Source organism: Lampetra fluviatilis, chromosome 57, assembly GCF_964198595.1.
Source record: "Lampetra fluviatilis chromosome 57, kcLamFluv1.1, whole genome shotgun sequence".
In the NCBI taxonomy this organism is placed as follows: Eukaryota; Metazoa; Chordata; class Hyperoartia; order Petromyzontiformes; family Petromyzontidae; genus Lampetra; species Lampetra fluviatilis.
The window spans coordinates 2,313,704-2,330,757 of record NC_136331.1 but is presented as its reverse complement, the minus strand read 5'-3'; the positions used below and the strand labels follow the sequence as shown (position 1 = coordinate 2,330,757).

Here is a 17,054-nt window from a genome sequence, read left to right as displayed (position 1 = left end):
GACAAAAGGGGCACCAATATTCTCACAGTCAGAGCTATGGAACTTTTTAGATGAAGTGCATGGTTCAGAAGAAAGGATGACTGCAGCTCTATCAAGGTGGTGAAATGTGGAGGCAATAATAACCTCCCTACTCCATGTTGAGGGGAACTTCAAGAAACAGAGAAAGTCGTCGTCTGGAAAGGAAAGGAAAAGGATCAGGTACTTCCTGGGACAATTAACTACGTGGAAGGAAAACACACCTGGCGACAACTCCACTGACACGTAATGCTGCGGATAGCGGCAATTAATATAAATGGTTCTAGATTTGAAGCTTTCGTGACTGCAAGGATTCATACTCTTAGGTTTTTTCGGTAAAGTCACATAGGTAAAATAATAATAATAATAAGAAGAAGAAGAAAAATAAATAATAAATAATAATAGAAATAATAGTAGAAATAAAATAATAAATCACGACATTTTGGAGGCAACACAATTCTCCGTCATCAGGTGGGACCGTCACAGCTAAATTTACTGTATCAAGTGAGGAAAAATCCAAGAGACAAACTCTTAAATAATATAAATGGGTGTAGTGGTCCACTCAAGAGACACTTTGTGCGTTCTCTCACAAAAGAACACAAAGCCTCGGTGCTCTTTGTGCAGGAGACGCATCTTACGACCAGCGAGGAGAATGAATGGGAAACGGAATGGAAAGTTGATTTGTTTTTCAGTAACCTTACTCATTATTCTTCAGGAGTGGCAACGCTATTTGCACCGAGGTTTACGCCCACCATAGTTAACCAAATTGAGGTGGTACCGGGAAGAACCCTCGATGTAATGATCAAACTTAATGACATTTCTGTCCACCTCATAAACATATTCACCCATCAATGATGCGTGAAAACTGCTTTTTTTCAATGAGTTACAGGACTATCTCAAACCATCCCGAATGACGAGTGTCTGATGTTGGGGGGAGATTTCAACTGTACACTCGATGTCCTCGACCGCACTGGCACCGAGCAGTGCAAAAGCGGGGTCCTGAACACCTTACAGCATGTGCTCCGCACGTACAGTCTTGAAGACGTGTGGCGGATGCAAAAATCCAAAGCAGCAAGGTTTCACCTTTACACGAATCCGAGCTGACAGAACACTGTCGCAGTCAAGGATCGACTGTTTTTACATCTCGAAAGACCTTGTAAATAGTGCAGCGTCGTCCAATATTCAGGCAGCACCACTGACCGATCATTGCCTAATACTACTTGAAATGATAATAGGAGTCCCAAGGGGATTGGCATACTGGCATTTCAATAATGCCCTTTTGCAAGACACCACCTCCACCTATCTTTTTGGGGTCTTCTGGGTGGAGTGGCAGGGAAATAAAGATAAGTTTAATAGCTTAGCACAATTGTGGGACATAGGGAATGTACACATCAAAAAACTGTGTCAGTTGTATGCCTGGGGAAAGACAAAAAATATTGACCGAGAAATTTGTGAGTTGGGGAACAGGGTCCATATTCTAGAGCAAAGGCGGAAGATTGGGGATGACCCAGGCCTACTGCAGGAATATGTGAAAACCCTAGAATGTCTAAAAGGGTTGCAGAAAGAAAAGGCAAAAGGGGCATTTGTACGCTCTCGTTTTAAAGATACCCTTGATATGGACTCAAGCTCGACACTTTTCTTCTCATTAGGGAAGCAGAATGGTAGACGTAAAGCCATGGAGCATTTATTTGATGACAAGGGGTTCCTTTTTCAAACAATAATCAAATAGCTTCAACAATAGCACATTACTATGGAAATCTCTTCTCTCCAGAGCATACTTCCACAATGGGCCAGGATGAAATCTGGAAGGACCTGCCTACTTTGGGTGAAGAGGACAGGGACCTTCTGGAAGAAGAGGTCAAACAAAGCGACCTGGACATGGCAGTGAGTGCCCTGGCCAGGAACAAGTCTCCAGGGATTGATGGGCTGACGGGGGAGTTTTATCACCATTTTTGGCACTCAATACGTAAAGACTACAAGGCCGTTCTAGATGAAGCAGTGGAGACCAACGTGATGCCTCAGTCATGGAGGAGAGCCGTGCTCACACTGATTCCGAAGAAGGGTGACCTCAGACACCTCAAAAATTGGCGTCCAGTCTCAGTGCTGAGCACGGACTATAAGATTCTCGCGAAAGCTGCATCGGCAAGGCTTAAGAGGGTGTTGGTTAAGGTTATCGCCGATGACCAGGCATACACTGTTCCGGGGAGGACCATCCATGATGGAATTTTCCTGGTCAGAGATTTGATCATTCTGTCGGAACAGTTGAACTTTCCACTTGCCTTTCTCTTCCTTGATCAAGAGAAAGCCTTTGACAGGGATGATCACCAGTATCTTCTTGGTACTCTAAAAGCTTTTGGTTTTGGGACTCGCTTCATAGGATTGATTAGTCTGCTGTACAACATGGCCCAGTGTCTGGTTCAAGTAAATGGTGGACTAATAGCTCCTATAGATTTCAGAAGAGGTATCAGGCAAGGCTGTCCTATGTCAGGACAGCTCTACACTCTCGTCTTGGAGCCTTTTCTGCACCTACTCCAACGCCGACTCACCGGACTGACTCTAAAAGAGCCCAGTATGAGAGTGACCCTCACAGCGATACCGATGACATTCTCCTCTTTTTACTGAGTTTTGACGACATCGAACGGCTGCACGAGTGCCAAGAGGTTTACTCCCGTGCGTCCTCCTCCAGGATGAAATGGGAGAAGTGCAGTGGGCTGCTTGTTGGGAAGTGGGATGAAGCCCGGTTCCCTGAGTTGGCCAAGACAATAATGTGGAGCAAAGAGTGTCTTCAACATCTCGGCGTGCGCCTTGGGCCTGGAGAAAAACCACTGCAGGAAAATTGGGATTTCCTGGAAGAGAAGGTGAGGAAACGACTGGAGCCTTGGAGGCGCCTGCGCAAGTCTCTCTCGTTTAGAGGGAAACCCCTGGTGGTGAACCAGTTGGTTGCATCCACCGTGTGGCACCGCTTCTTTTCCCTCACTCCACCCGTATACCTGATAGAAAAACTTCAGAGACTGATAGCTGCCTTCTTCTGGTCGCACAGGAAGCACCGTGTGGCTGCTGGCATCTTGGCCTTGCCACTGTGGGAGGGTGGGCAAGGTCTAGTTTGTGTACAGAGCCAACTGTCTACATTTCGTCTACAAGCCGTACAGAGGTTCCTCTACACGACCCCATCACCCATGTGGTGTTCTACAGCATCGTTTTTTCTAAATAACCTCGGGGGCCTTCAGTGCAGAAAGCAGCTCTTCTTTATGGACATTATAGGTATTCCACTCGCACAGATTCCCCACTTCTACAGGAGTGTCCTACATACATGGGGTTTCCTCGTCACCGTCCGACTGAATAAGCCCGGTCAGCATCGGAATTCGCTCATGAGCCGCTGCTACGGAACCCCAACCTGCCACTACCCGCTCTTGTGGGCCCTGCCATGGAGAACCGCATGGTGGACGCCGGCAGTGGCCCAGTGCCATCAAAGCTGAATGTCGTCCCAACACGGGAGCACACTCACCTCTCTTCCTCACAGCAGCACGGGGGGCACACCTCGGGGAATGGCCAGGAGGGGTGCTTCTTGGGTGTAGACCGGAAAAAGCTGTATGCCCAAATGGTCGATTTCCACCACCGACAAATAATAATGTCACACAAATGCTACGCTTGGGGGGACACGATGCCCTGCAGTGATTGCTTGAAGCCTCATTGGGAGCTATTTTACTCAAATCCGTCATACAAGCGCCATGGTGATCTTAGCTGGAGCATTGCCAATGGGACTGTAACCACGAACACATTTCTGGCACTTTTCACAGACACAAATCCTGAATGCGGATTCTGTGGTGAGCTCGAAACAGTGGCGCACCAATACGTATACTGCAAAAGCCTAGAATCACTCTATAAGCTGTTAAGCAATATTCTACTGAAATTCAATCTTCATTTCTCACCCACAATTCTTATTTTTGGATATAGGGGGAACGAGGGTACCAAGGATATAGAGGGGTTGACGAACTTTATCCTGAACAACGCCAAACTCGCCATCTATAGGGCCAGGAAATGCGCAATTGAAGGGGAGCGGCTTCTCCAGCCACTGCCGCATCTTCAAGGCCCTGGTTTCTGCCATAATTTGGCTGGAATTTCGGTACGCTCAGTTGACGGGGGGTGTCGCATCTTTCTCGACGCGTTGGGCTACCGAGGGTGCTTTGTATAATCTGATGAAAGCAGGAGATCTGGTAATGGGTTTTTGAGGGTGATTTTTTTTTGTTGGTGTCTATGGACACAACAGCACATAATGGCACTTATGTTATACGGGAAACCCGCGTTATATCTTTGATTTAAAAAAAGGGGCACATAAGCAAGTAAAAAAAACTACATGATGAACGAAGCAAAGTTCCGTCTGATCGTTAAAAAGTAAAAAGAAAAGGAGGGAGGGAGTGAGTGTCTATAAATGTGGGCAGAGTTGACTCCTGACGTGTGGACAGGGTTGAAGACTAGACGCATCGGCAGAGTTGACTCTAGACGTGTGGGCAGGGTTGACTTTAGATGTGGGCAGGGTTGAACTCTAGACATGTAGACAGGGTTGAACTCTAGACGTGTGGGCAGGGTTGAGGCTGACTCCCTTCATTGTCCACCAGATGCAACATCCCTCCCGTGGGGGGCGACTTCCAGGACGATGTGGGAAGCAAAACGGACATCGTCACCTCCAACCCGAGCATCTTCATCAATCGGTGAGCGAGCGAGCTAGCGAGTGCGCATGGTCGCGTGCCGATGGTCGACTCAGCCTCAAGTGTGCAGAAAATGACGCCAACTGTGGAGACAAAGGCGGCCCCGGCCATGGCGCTGGCCCAACCCACCCAGCCAGTGTGCCGTTCCACCGGCTTTTACAATTGCTGCTCCTCTTCACAAACAGCACTTGCCCCAACATTGGCGGATCTTTGTCGTTTGTGTTGCCTCGGTCGACTCAGCCTCAAGTGAACACACCGGTGTGCCATGTGTGTACTAAACGTTGCTATTGGGGAGACAAAGGCGGCCCTAGGTGCGTTGAAGGCCCAACTATCCCGCCCCGTGTGCCCGCACCACCGGCGTTCACAATTGCCGACTCACTAACAGCACGTGCCTCAAAGGCTACACACGGGGGAATCTTGGTCTTTCATGATAGTAATTTTTTTGGGCTAGATCGCCTTAATATAAACGTTGTGTCATTAAACCCGCCACCACCCGACACAACCAGTTAGTCAGTTTTAGTGTCCCGCGAACATAACTCAGCCAATTCGTCACAAGTACAGCTGCACTGGTGTGTTGGAGAGCAAATCCATGACATTTACAACTTTGAGTCTGACGTTTCAAAAGCAATTACAACCGGCTTCATCAGGTGGGACGGCCGGATTTGTAGAGACATCCTCCCTCCTCCAATAGGAGGTAGGTGGGTGAACGAATCGGGGGCCGACCGCCCTGGGCCACGCCCCCCGCCCTCGCATTACAAGGTCTGTCGAACTCTGGTGACGCTTGCCGCCACCAACTCGGAGTAGCGGTTATCTGAACCGATTCTGGGCTTCTCCCCTAGATCAACTCGGCCTCAAATGAGTACCTGGGTGTGGTGTGTAGTAAACACAAAGGCGGCCTGGCTGTGGTGTTGGTGTGCCGTGCAGGCCTTCATAGTTGCTCACTAACAGCACTTGCCTCAAAAGTCTGTTAAGGCTTTACGGGGGATATTTGCATTTCTATTTGTAACCCCATGTGCATTTATAAGTGTGTAACCGCGTGTGTGTGTAACCCCGTGTGTGTAACCCCGTGTGTGTGTGTAACCCCGTGTGTGTGTAACCCCGTGTGTGTGTAACCCCATGTGTGTGTGTATGTAGATTCGAGTCCCTGATCGGGAGAAGAAAGGAGTTCATCAGGAAGATGTCTTCGTACGGCGCCAGCATCCTTCTCATCCCCGCCTTCACCATGTCTGCATTCACGTCGCTCGCGTACAGGGTAACCACGGCCCACTCACATCCACCCGTGTCCACCAGTGTCCATCTGTGCACCCCGTGTCCATACGGCATCACACGCGGCAGCGATTCCTCACACCCCCGCCCCCCTTCCTCCCCCCACGCCCCCCAGGCCATATTTACCCTGGAAGACTTTGAGTCTCAGCAGCGCGTGGCCTTCTTCAACCCTTCCTACATGAGGGCCATCTCTCACTTCTGGATGGAACGCGGCGTCAAGGAGTCGCACCTCACCTCGGGCCTCATTATGGTAACGATGCACCACGGGAACAGTCTCCACTATCTCCCAATGTCTTCCGTGTCTCCCAGTCTCTTCCAGTGTCTCCCCATTTCTCCCAGTGTCTACACCCAGCCTCCCAGTGTAATCCTAGTGCTTCCAAGGGTCTCCAGTGTCTGCCAGTGCCTCCCCGTGTCTCTCAGTGTCTCCACCTCTGCTTGTTTGTGTCTCCCGTAGTCTCCCAGTGTCTCCCATTTATCACAGTGACTCCCAGTGTCTACACCTCTGCCTCCCTGTCTCCCGTGTCTCCCGGTATCTCCCCGTGTCTACACCACTGCCTCACGTGTCTCCCAGTGTCTCCCCGTGTCTACACCCCTACCTCCCGTGTCTCCAAGTGTCTCCCTGCGTCTCCCCACGTCTCCCTTTTCGTTTCATTCATTCAATTTATTTTTTGAGTAAAAACTAGCCCCAATTGGAGAGGGCATCGCAATACGTCATGGTATAAATTAAACGAAGGTAGTCCTCCTACCTACATATTTCACACTCGAAATTAAGGACGGGGGCAGGTGGTCCAAATCGAGGGCTAACACATTAATTGTGATAATCTGTAAAATGCAAAATCACGTGTGTAATACCGAGTCGCCATTAACCACCTGACTGGTGTACAGGTCAGGTTACTCAACAACAGTTTCCCTTAAACCCAATTCCACTACTGATGAACCATCTTTGTCTTCAATCATAACCTTTACACTTCACTATTCGAATATTCCTTTAATCCTAAGCTGTATGTCTATCTATACCATCCACTTATATTGGTATCTTACACCCATTATCTGTACTGTATATGTACTGTAAACGTACTGTAAAAAAAACATTTGGGTCCCTTACCTGTAAAATGCAACAGCACGTGCGTCACAAACAGAGAAAGTCGCCATTAACCAAGTGACTGGTGGACAGGTCCGGTTACTCAATAACCCTGTCAGCCACCTATAGGCCCGACTCAGTATCGCATGCTGGTGTACACACGAGCATTGATGTATTGCACATCACATAAGGGACCTTCACAAAACCACACTTTACTCCATTGCTGCACGAGGAGATAATTAAAAGAGTGGTCAATTCCTAATGTGCCACATATAAAATCAACACACGTATCAAAATATCAACCACAGGCCAAAACGGGCAGGTGTGGTGGTAGCACAATCAGATAGTGGTTAATACTGAAGCACAAATCAAGATATAAGATCAACTGGTTTTGAGTCAAGGTGCAGCTCTGGCAGATGCAGAGGGAGCAGCCTGTGTCTCCCCGTGTCTCCCCATGTCTCCCTATGTCTCTCCGTGTATCATTGTGTCTCCCCGTGTCTCCCAACTTCCCCTTGCATCTTCCCTCTTAAGTAAGTCTGAGCATTTCTTTATGAGTCCACCGCTACGGTGGCTAGGAGATGCCAACTACCTCGCCTGTTGTACAGGATGCTTTGATCCTGATCCTGACGCCTGCTGTATAATCGGAATTTGCGTGCCTCTCTCTCTCTCTGTGGTCGCGTAGATTTTTTTTTCGGGGTTCTCTGGCTTTTCCCCTCACATTATAAATCAACAACACACGTTTCGAAAATTTGGCTGCTGATGTAAAGTTCCACACGATGATGATGATAATAAGCCAATCTTGATTTGAAGCTTTCGTGACTGCAGGAATCCATACTCTTTGGTTCTGTCGGTAAAGTCACGTAGGTATAAAATAAAATAAATCACGACGTTTCGGGCGCAACACAAGCGTCCGTCATCAGGTGGGAAAGCATAGTCTGCTGCTAAGGCAGACGGTTTTGAAAGGTTTGAAATGGGTGTAGCCCAAGGGTCATAAAGAAGTGGCCGGGGCTAGTGATGCTAATGTGAGATATGACCATGTAACTGTAAGATAGGAGAGCAGCCTCCTCGACGAGGGCACAGAAGTGGCTGTGTTAATGTGAGAAATTAGCATGTTAATATGAAATCGAAGAGTGGTGCAATCCAAAGCGGCCTCTTAAAGGAGGGCATGGAAGTGGCTATGTTAATGTGAGAGATTACCATGTTAATTTAAAATCGAAGAGTGGTGCAATCCAAAGGCATGAGTGCAACCCAACGGGTGCAATCCAAAGGGCATTTGGGTATGAGAGTGCAATCCAAAGGACATGTGAGCATGAGAGTGCAATCCAAAGGCATGAAAGTGTAATGCAAAGGACATGTGAGCATGAGAGAACTAAGAGAGAGGCATAGAGAGAGAGACACAGAGAATCGGAAATAACAGCTGACATAGGCAGGTAGGATGGAAACATCACAGTTAGTTAAGACTTTACCTGGTTAATAACATCCTATCAATGATTGCTCAGTTTGTACCCATCCTTTCGGTTAAAGTTGTGTCTGTATTTATATATCTGGATGGCTTCATGAACAAATCTCTGAAGGTAGCTGGTAGGCTTGCAGAGTACCTCTGTCTTGGAAAAATCAATTTCGTGTGAGCCCACAGCGTTAAAACAATTAGCGGCAACGGTAGAAGTATTGGTCCTACCGTTTTCCAGATCTGCCTTGTGTTCACGAACTCGGTCCGAGACATGTCGTTTCGGTTCCCCAATGTAACTGCTGCCGCAACCACAACTCAGTTTGTGTCCTGTGTTGAAACGAACCTGGATCTTGTGTTTGTTTAAGATTTTGGAAATCCTTTTGGTAACCCCTGATATGTATGGTAAAGTGATGGTTTTGGTTGGATCCTCAATAGGTTGGTTCCGTTCATTCTGAGGGCTTGGTGTACGTGCTCCAACTCACTGGCTAGGTGGTGCTGGTCGGAGATGCAACGGGCCCTATGGTGTAGTGTTTTGATGAGGGAATTCTTCTGGGCTGGATGGTGGTGGGAGTCAGGCTTTAGATAGGCATCCGTGTGGGTGGCTTTCCTGTAGACCGAATGTCCCAACGAGCCATCAGGTCTATTCTGGATCAAAATATCCAGGAATGGTAGCTTGCCATCCTTTTCCACTTCCATGGGGAATTTAATAGACGGGTGTATGGAATTGACGTGGTTGAGAAATTGGTTAAGTGCTGGCAAGCCATGTGGCCAGATTATGAACGTGTCATCCACATATCTCTTCCACAAGGAAGGACATAGGGTGGATGTCTGGATGGCATCTGTCTCAAATTTGTCCATGAAAACATTCGCTACCACTGTCGGTAAGGGAGAACCTATTGGGGTACCCTAATGTTGTTTGTAGAATATACCATTCCCAGTGAAGTATGTGTTGGTAAGGCAGTGCCTTACCAAAGTTAGTACATTTGGATTCAGTCCTTGTTGCACCTGAAACGTCGTGATTTAATTTATTTTATACCTACGTAATAATAAACCACTTCATTGAGATATCATTCATGATAGCCAAGCGGCTTCTGAAAGAAGAGCTACGTAGCATCTCAGTGATTCCTTACGCATTGGGATCCTCGGATGTAATGCACATTATACATTCGTATTATTATTACAAGCTAAAAATGGATTAATAGTTTAAATAGAATGTGCACACTCCCATAAAATTATCCTAAAACATCTCCCATCCTCCCCTATCTCCCCCCTCCTCACCCACACACCTCCCCCCCCCCCCCCCAGACGAGCGTGGCCATGGATCTGTGCAACGAGGTGCACGTCTATGGCTTCTGGCCGTTCGTGCACGACCTGCCCACCCCGGCGCAGGTGAAGGAGGACGAGAGAAGGAGGAAGCCGAAGAGGAGCAGGAAGAGGAAGAAGGGGGCACAGGCCGTCGTGGCCCCCGCGGCCGCCCCTGTTGACCGACCGCTGGGCCGCCAGCTGACCCACCACTACTACGATGACCAGCAGCCCAAGTCGGGGCACTACATGCCCAGCGAGTTCGCGGAACTGCTGAGGCTGCACAGCCACGGGGTGCTCCGCCTGCACGTGAATGCGTGCAGGGGGCAGTGATAGCGCGGCGGTGGTGGCGGCGGTGGTGGCAGCGCCCGGGGGGAGGGGGGGGGCTGGTTGTTACCCACGTTCCCACCAGAACCCATGTTCCCAGCAGAATCTACGGACCCCCTAAGAACCCACGTTCCCCCTCCAGAACCCACGTTCCCACCAGAAACCTACGTTCGCCCACCAGAAACCACGATCCCCCCAAGAACCCACGTTGCCACTAGAACCGACGTTCCCACCAGAACCCACGTTGCCTCAACAGAACTCACGTTCCCCCTCCAGAACCCACGTTCTCACCAGAACCCACGTTCCCCCTCCAGAACCCACGTTCCCACCAGAACCCACGTTCCCCCTCCAGAACCTACATTCCCACCAGAACACACGTTCCTCCTCCAGAACCCACGTTCTCCCTCCGGAACAAACGTTCCCCCTCCAGAACCAACCTTCCCCCACCAGAACCCACGTTCCCACAAGAACCCACGTTCTGCCCAAGAACCCACGTTCCCCCTCCAGAACCCACGTTCCTCCTCCAGAACCCACGTTTTCTCTCCAGAACCCACGTTCCTCCTCCAGAACCCACATTCGCCCACCAGAACCCACATTCCCCCTCCAGAACCCACGTTCCCCCTAAGAACCCACGTTCCCACCAGAACCCACGTTCCCCCTCCAGAACCCGCGTCCCCCCTCAAGAACCCACGTTCCCCCTCCAGAACCCCCGTTCCCTCTTCAGAACCCACGTTCCCCCTCAAGAACCCACATTCCCCCTCCAGAACCCACGTTCCCCCTCCAGAACCCACGTTCCCCCTCAAGAACCCACATTCCCCCTCCAGAACCCACGTTCCCCCTCCAGAACCCCCGTTCCCTCTCCAGAACCCACGTTCCCCCTCCAGAACCCGCGTCCCCCCTCAAGAACCCACGTTCCCCCTCCAGAACCCCCGTTCCCTCTCCAGAACCCACGTTCCCCCTCCTGAACCCCCGTTCCCTCTCCAGAACCCACGTTCTCCCTCCAGAACCCCCGTTCCCCCTCCAGAACCCGCGTTCCCCCTCAAGAACCCACGTTCCCCCTCCAGAACCCACGTTCCCACCAGAACCCACGTTGCCTCAACAGAACTCACGTTCCCCCTCCAGAACCCACGTTCTCACCAGAACCCACGTTCCCCCTCCAGAACCCACGTTCCCACCAGAACCCACGTTCCCCCTCCAGAACCTACATTCCCACCAGAACACACGTTCCTCCTCCAGAACCCACGTTCTCCCTCCGGAACAAACGTTCCCCCTCCAGAACCCACCTTCCCCCACCAGAACCCACGTTCCCACAAGAACCCACGTTCTGCCCAAGAACCCACGTTCCCCCTCCAGAACCCACGTTCCTCCTCCAGAACCCACGTTCTCTCTCCAGAACCCACGTTCCTCCTCCAGAACCCACATTCGCCCACCAGAACCCACATTCCCCCTCCAGAACCCACGTTCCCCCTAAGAACCCACGTTCCCACCAGAACCCACGTTCCCCCTCCAGAACCCGCGTCCCCCCTCAAGAACCCACGTTCCCCCTTCAGAACCCCCGTTCCCCCTCCAGAACCCACGTTCCCCCTCAAGAACCCACATTCCCCCTCCAGAACCCACGTTCCCCCTCCAGAACCCCCGTTCCCTCTCCAGAACCCACGTTCCCCCTCCAGAACCCGCGTCCCCCCTCAAGAACCCACGTTCCCCCTCCAGAACCCCCGTTCCCTCTCCAGAATCCACGTTCCCCCTCAAGAACCCACATTCCCTCTCCAGAACCCACGTTCCCCCTCCTGAACCCCCGTTCCCTCTCCAGAACCCACGTTCTCCCTTCAGAACCCCCGTTCCCCCTCCAGAACCCGCGTTCCCCCTCAAGAACCCACGTTCCCCCTCCAGAACCCACGTTCCCCCTCCAGTACCCACGTTCCCACCAGAACCCACGTTCCCCCTCCAGAACCCATGTTCTCCACCAGAACCCACGTTCCCCCTCCAGAACCCACGTTCCCCCTCCAGAACCCACGTTCCCCCTCCAGAACCCACGTTCCCTCTCCAGAACCCCCGTTCCTCCTCCAGAACCCACGTTCCCCCTCCAGAACCCCAGTTCTTCCTCCAGAACCCACGTTCCCACCAGAACCCACGTTCCCCCTCCAGAACCCATGTTCTCCACCAGAACCCACGTTCCTCCTCCAGAACCCACGTTCCCCCCTAGAACCCACGTTCCCCCCTAGAACCCACGTTCCCCCTCCAGAACCCACGTTCCTCCTCCAGAACCCACGTTCCCCCTCCAGAACCCACGTTCCCCCTCCAGAACCAACGTTCCTCCTCCAGAACCCACGTTCCTCCTCCAGAACCCACGTTCCCCTCCAGAACCCACGTTCCCCCCTAGAACCCACGTTCCCCCCTAGAACCCACGCTCCCATCAGAACCCGCGTTCCCCCTCCAGAACCCACGTTCCCCCTCCAGAACCCACGTTCCCCCTCCAGAACCAACGTTCCTCCTCCAGAACCCACGTTCCTCCTCCAGAACCCACGTTCCCCTCCAGAACCCACGTTCTCCCACCAGAACCCACGTTCCTCCTCCAGAACCCACGTTCCCCCCTAGAACCCACGTTCCCCCCTAGAACCCACGTTCCCCCTCCAGAACCCACGTTCCTCCTCCAGAACCCACGTTCTCCCTCCAGAACCCACGTTCACCCCTAGAACCCACGTTCCCCCTCCAGAACCCACGTTCCCTCTCCAGAACCCACGTTCTCACCAGAACCCACGTTCCCCCCTAGAACCCACGTTCCCCCCTAGAACCCACGTTCCCATCAGAACCCGCGTTCCCCCTCCAGAACCCACGTTCCCCCTCCAGAACCCACGTTCCCACCAGAACCCACGTTCCCCCTCCAGAACCCACGTTCCTCCTCCAGAACCCACGTTCCCCTCCAGAACCCACGTTCCTCCTCCAGAACCCACGTTCCCCTCCAGAACCCACGTTCTCCCACCAGAACCCACGTTCCTCCTCCAGAACCCCCGTTCCCCCCTAGAACCCACGTTCCCCTCTAGAACCCACGTTCCCCCTCCAGAACCCACGTTCCCCCTCCAGAACCCGCGTTTTCCCTCCAGAACCCACGTTCCCTCTCCAGAACCCACATTCCCACCAAAACCCATGTTCCCCCTCTGGAACCCGCGGTTCTGCCGGGGGGGGCTACGATTTCTCTCTCCGAGGCTTCTCAAGACGTTTACGAGGGTTAAGGTCTTCGTCAGGCCTAGAAGGGACTCAATGTGCGGGGGTTAAGCTTTGATCTGTGGCTTCCCTCGGACCTGGGGCTGAAGGGAAATCAGAGTTTACAATTTGTAGTTTGCATTTACACGGCGTAGCAATGCGCACCTACTTCTTATCACCAGCCAGCCAGCTGCCTAGCGAATTCGCCGTAGGAGTTTTGCCAGGCCTAAGATATCAATCGCCTGGTCGAAGAATTCTCCATGACACTGAGATTCGTTTCGGCCTGACAGTTTTCACTCAGGAAATTTCACAAGACCCTGACATTAGTAAAATCATAAAATGTATTTTTACCAGAGGAGGAATCCGATGAGCTATGAAGCTCACAGATGTTTGCTGGTCAATAAAACCAGACTAGGCTCAAGGAGTGGTGGGCATTTGGCTGGGAAGTAGGCAACCAGTGTTCGTGAGTTTAACCTAATTGTTTTACGATGTTTTAAAGCACAGTCCATTCTCCCTATAACGCGATATAGGGTGGATGCGAATAGGATATATGACGAAATCGAGCGAACAGAACTACGGTCGTGCGAGTGGGGATAAGCGGTCGTATGGTTGCCTCGGTTTAGTGTCACACAATAAAGGTATTGGGATGCTGCTGGATGCTTCTAGATGCTACCTAGAGTCACAACAAGGCATTGGGATGCTGTTGGATGCTTTTGGATACTACCTAGAGTCACAGCAAGACATTGGGATGCTACTGGATGCTTCTCGATGCTACCTAGAGTCACAACAAGGCATTGGGATGCTGCTGGATGCTTCCAGATGCTACCCACCGTGCATCCTCAATCTTCGTTGGGCCCTGCGTACGCATCTCACGCACGTTATCGCGGACCATGCTTTACCCCCTGCATTATATGTTATTTATTACAACGCCATGTTTCCATAATGCGACATTCTTCGGGAACACGACTACTGCCTCCCGCCGTGTTGTCGGGCAGCAGGACTCATACAAATGACGTTCGGTAATTATTTAGGAGGTGTTTGAACATCTTAACACAACTCCTATTTTATTGCCAGAAAGGGTCAACATCTTTTATTATTTTTCATACTTTGATACTGGCACAAAAGGTATCCCTTGAGAAAGCTGATCACCCCGAGCTATACATACTATAATACACGTGCATTTTCTTTGTGCTGTTCGCTTTTTGGCATTCTCTGGTCTGACACTGGTGGTGAGACTACATGAAAGACAGCAGAAGTCTGCTGTCTCTGGTGTAGGCCAATCAGTTTCAAAGACAACGCCCATGCATTATCAGAGCACGTTTGTTTGCATGTTCACCACAAGTACTGTTTGTGGTTAATGCAGTGCTTGATTCCTTGCGATAAGTATCTATTTGGTTCAAACACCAAATAGATACCTCCTGTTTTATTGGCAGAAAGGGTAAAGCCTATTCTGATTTTTCGTACGTAATATGTTGAACTTCTTTCTCACCACCGTACGTAGCCAACCACACTTATTGGAGGTGTGGGGGGAAGGACAACAAACTAAACACAACAACAAGAATTTCTAAATAAATTAGTTTGCCAATCTAGATGATGATTTGAAAGTGCCACAACTCCCAGTGGCTTCCTAATGTCGCAAGGAAGGAGCGTTCCAGACGGCACCAGAAGCGCGTTTGAAAGCGCCACGTGGCGACGATGCGGTGATTGCCGTCTTCGTTCGACGGCTTGGCCAGAAGCCGCCGCCGCCGCTTGCGAGGATGACGAGCGGAGTTCGTGTGACAGACGGAATGAAGTAGGGCTGAACGATTTGGAGAAAATATCTAATTGCGATTTTTCTGACAGATATTGCGATTGCGATTTGATGTGAGATTGAAGTCAAGCTTCAGTTCAATATTCACTGTGTAATAGATTTAAAAAATGTGATGGAGTATTACCACATGATACCATCAAAATATGAACTGCTCTATATATTCTAATGCAAGGATGAGAACTTAAACGATATGAATTGCTTCCAACATCTATTTATTAAAATAATTTAATTGAAATAGAACAATCAAACATAGAACAATTGTTATATTAAATAAATAAAGTTATAATAATACAAACAAAACAATTCCAATAAGAAAGTCATAGAACCTTTCAGGTAATCAATATAACATTATTTACTGATATCCAGCATATAGCTTATGAATTAACAAACCACAGAATAATTATCTAAAAAGCGATCACTAAATAATAATAGAAATAGGAATATAAATACTCTTTGGTTCTTTCGGTAAAGTCTCGTAGGCAGAATAAAAAGAGATCACGACGTTCTGATCGCAATGCAAGCAATCGTCCTCAGGCAGAACAAGTATAACCCGTAAAAACTAAGTCTTTCACTATAAATCCTTTATATGCGTGGCGGCTAGAGTCCTCTCGTCCTCTGGCTTGAGATGGCTGCCACCTATGGGTCAGATGATTGCATGGCAGCATTAAGCAATTGGTAATTAAATATAATATTTTTGTCCTAAAAAGTGTAAAATTTCGGATTTTTTTTTTCAAGAACATTAATTGTCACGCACAACGAGTCTGTGTGGAAAATGTCAGCTCGATTGGATCACGGGAAGTGGGTTAAAACAACGACCGAAAGATTTGCACGGTCCTAATCAAGCAAGCAAGTGAACTTAATATAAAGAATTTAAAAAAGGTGGAGGCAAGCTGATGATGCAGGCTGCTTTTAAAGGGTAGAAATGGGCGTAGCCCAAGAGTCAAAGGACTGAGAAACAAACGACTGCATTAACGATAATCGGCGGCAGGGGGAGAGAGAGGGGGTGGGCAGAGATAAGAAAGGGGCAGCTCGTGAGACAAGAGGGGAAAACGGCGGCAGGGGGAGAGAGAGAGATTTGTCCATGACGCCATCCAGATATATAAACACAGACACAACAACCACGACAGCTGTGATCCAGGGTATTTAGTCTTTCTGTTTACAATCCCCTCAATGCCCTCTCTCACATGTAAACTTTACGATCTCCAAAGAAGGTGTGCCACTTACGCATATACAGAAGGATGATTATGATGATGATTGTTTTTCGGTGTGATCACGGTTATCTATGTTTCATGGTGGAAATATATATGGCAATTCTGTAATATGTTTTATATCTTTCTCCCTTCTTGTACCCTTCCACTGGAATCAACTACCCCTGTACATAGACTCAGCACTGCTAGCCATAGAGTTAACACTCCCCATAGACTCAACACTACTCATAGACTCAACACTGCCACCCATAGAGTCAACACTCCCCATAGATACTCTTTAGTTTTTTCGGTAAAGTGACGTAGGTAAAAAATAAAATAAATGAAAACAACTAAATTAAATCACGACGTTTCGGAGGCAACACAAGCTTCTGTCTTCAGGTGGAACCGTTACAGCAAGAGTCACTGTAGTAAGTTGGTATGCACTGCTGTAATCCTAGCAGGAACCACCACAGTCAGTATGCACTGCTGTAATAATAGCAGGTACCACCACAGTCAGTATGCACTGCTGTAATCATAGCAGGTACCACCACAATCAGTATGCACTGCTCTAATCATAGCAGGTACCACCACAATCAGTATGCACTGCTGTAATCATAGCAGGTACCACCACAATATGCACTGCTGTAATCATAGCAGGTACCACCACAGCAGTATGTACTGCTGTAATCATAGCAGGTACCACCACAGC

At 49.6% G+C, this 17,054-nt stretch overlaps 1 protein-coding gene across 1 annotated transcript in view; it reads left to right on the top strand.

Moving 5' to 3' along the window:
- The window catches only part of LOC144950260 (alpha-2,8-sialyltransferase 8E-like), a 98,307-nt gene extending 88,154 nt beyond the window's left edge, over positions 1 to 10,153 (top strand). The window contains exons 8-11 of the mRNA XM_078880322.1: positions 4,632 to 4,724; positions 5,856 to 5,973; positions 6,103 to 6,237; positions 9,824 to 10,153. Coding sequence (XP_078736448.1) covers positions 4,632 to 4,724; positions 5,856 to 5,973; positions 6,103 to 6,237; positions 9,824 to 10,153 — 676 coding nt within the window. The remainder of the gene's footprint in view (positions 1 to 4,631; positions 4,725 to 5,855; positions 5,974 to 6,102; positions 6,238 to 9,823) is intronic.
- The last annotated feature ends 6,901 nt before the right edge of the window (positions 10,154 to 17,054 follow it).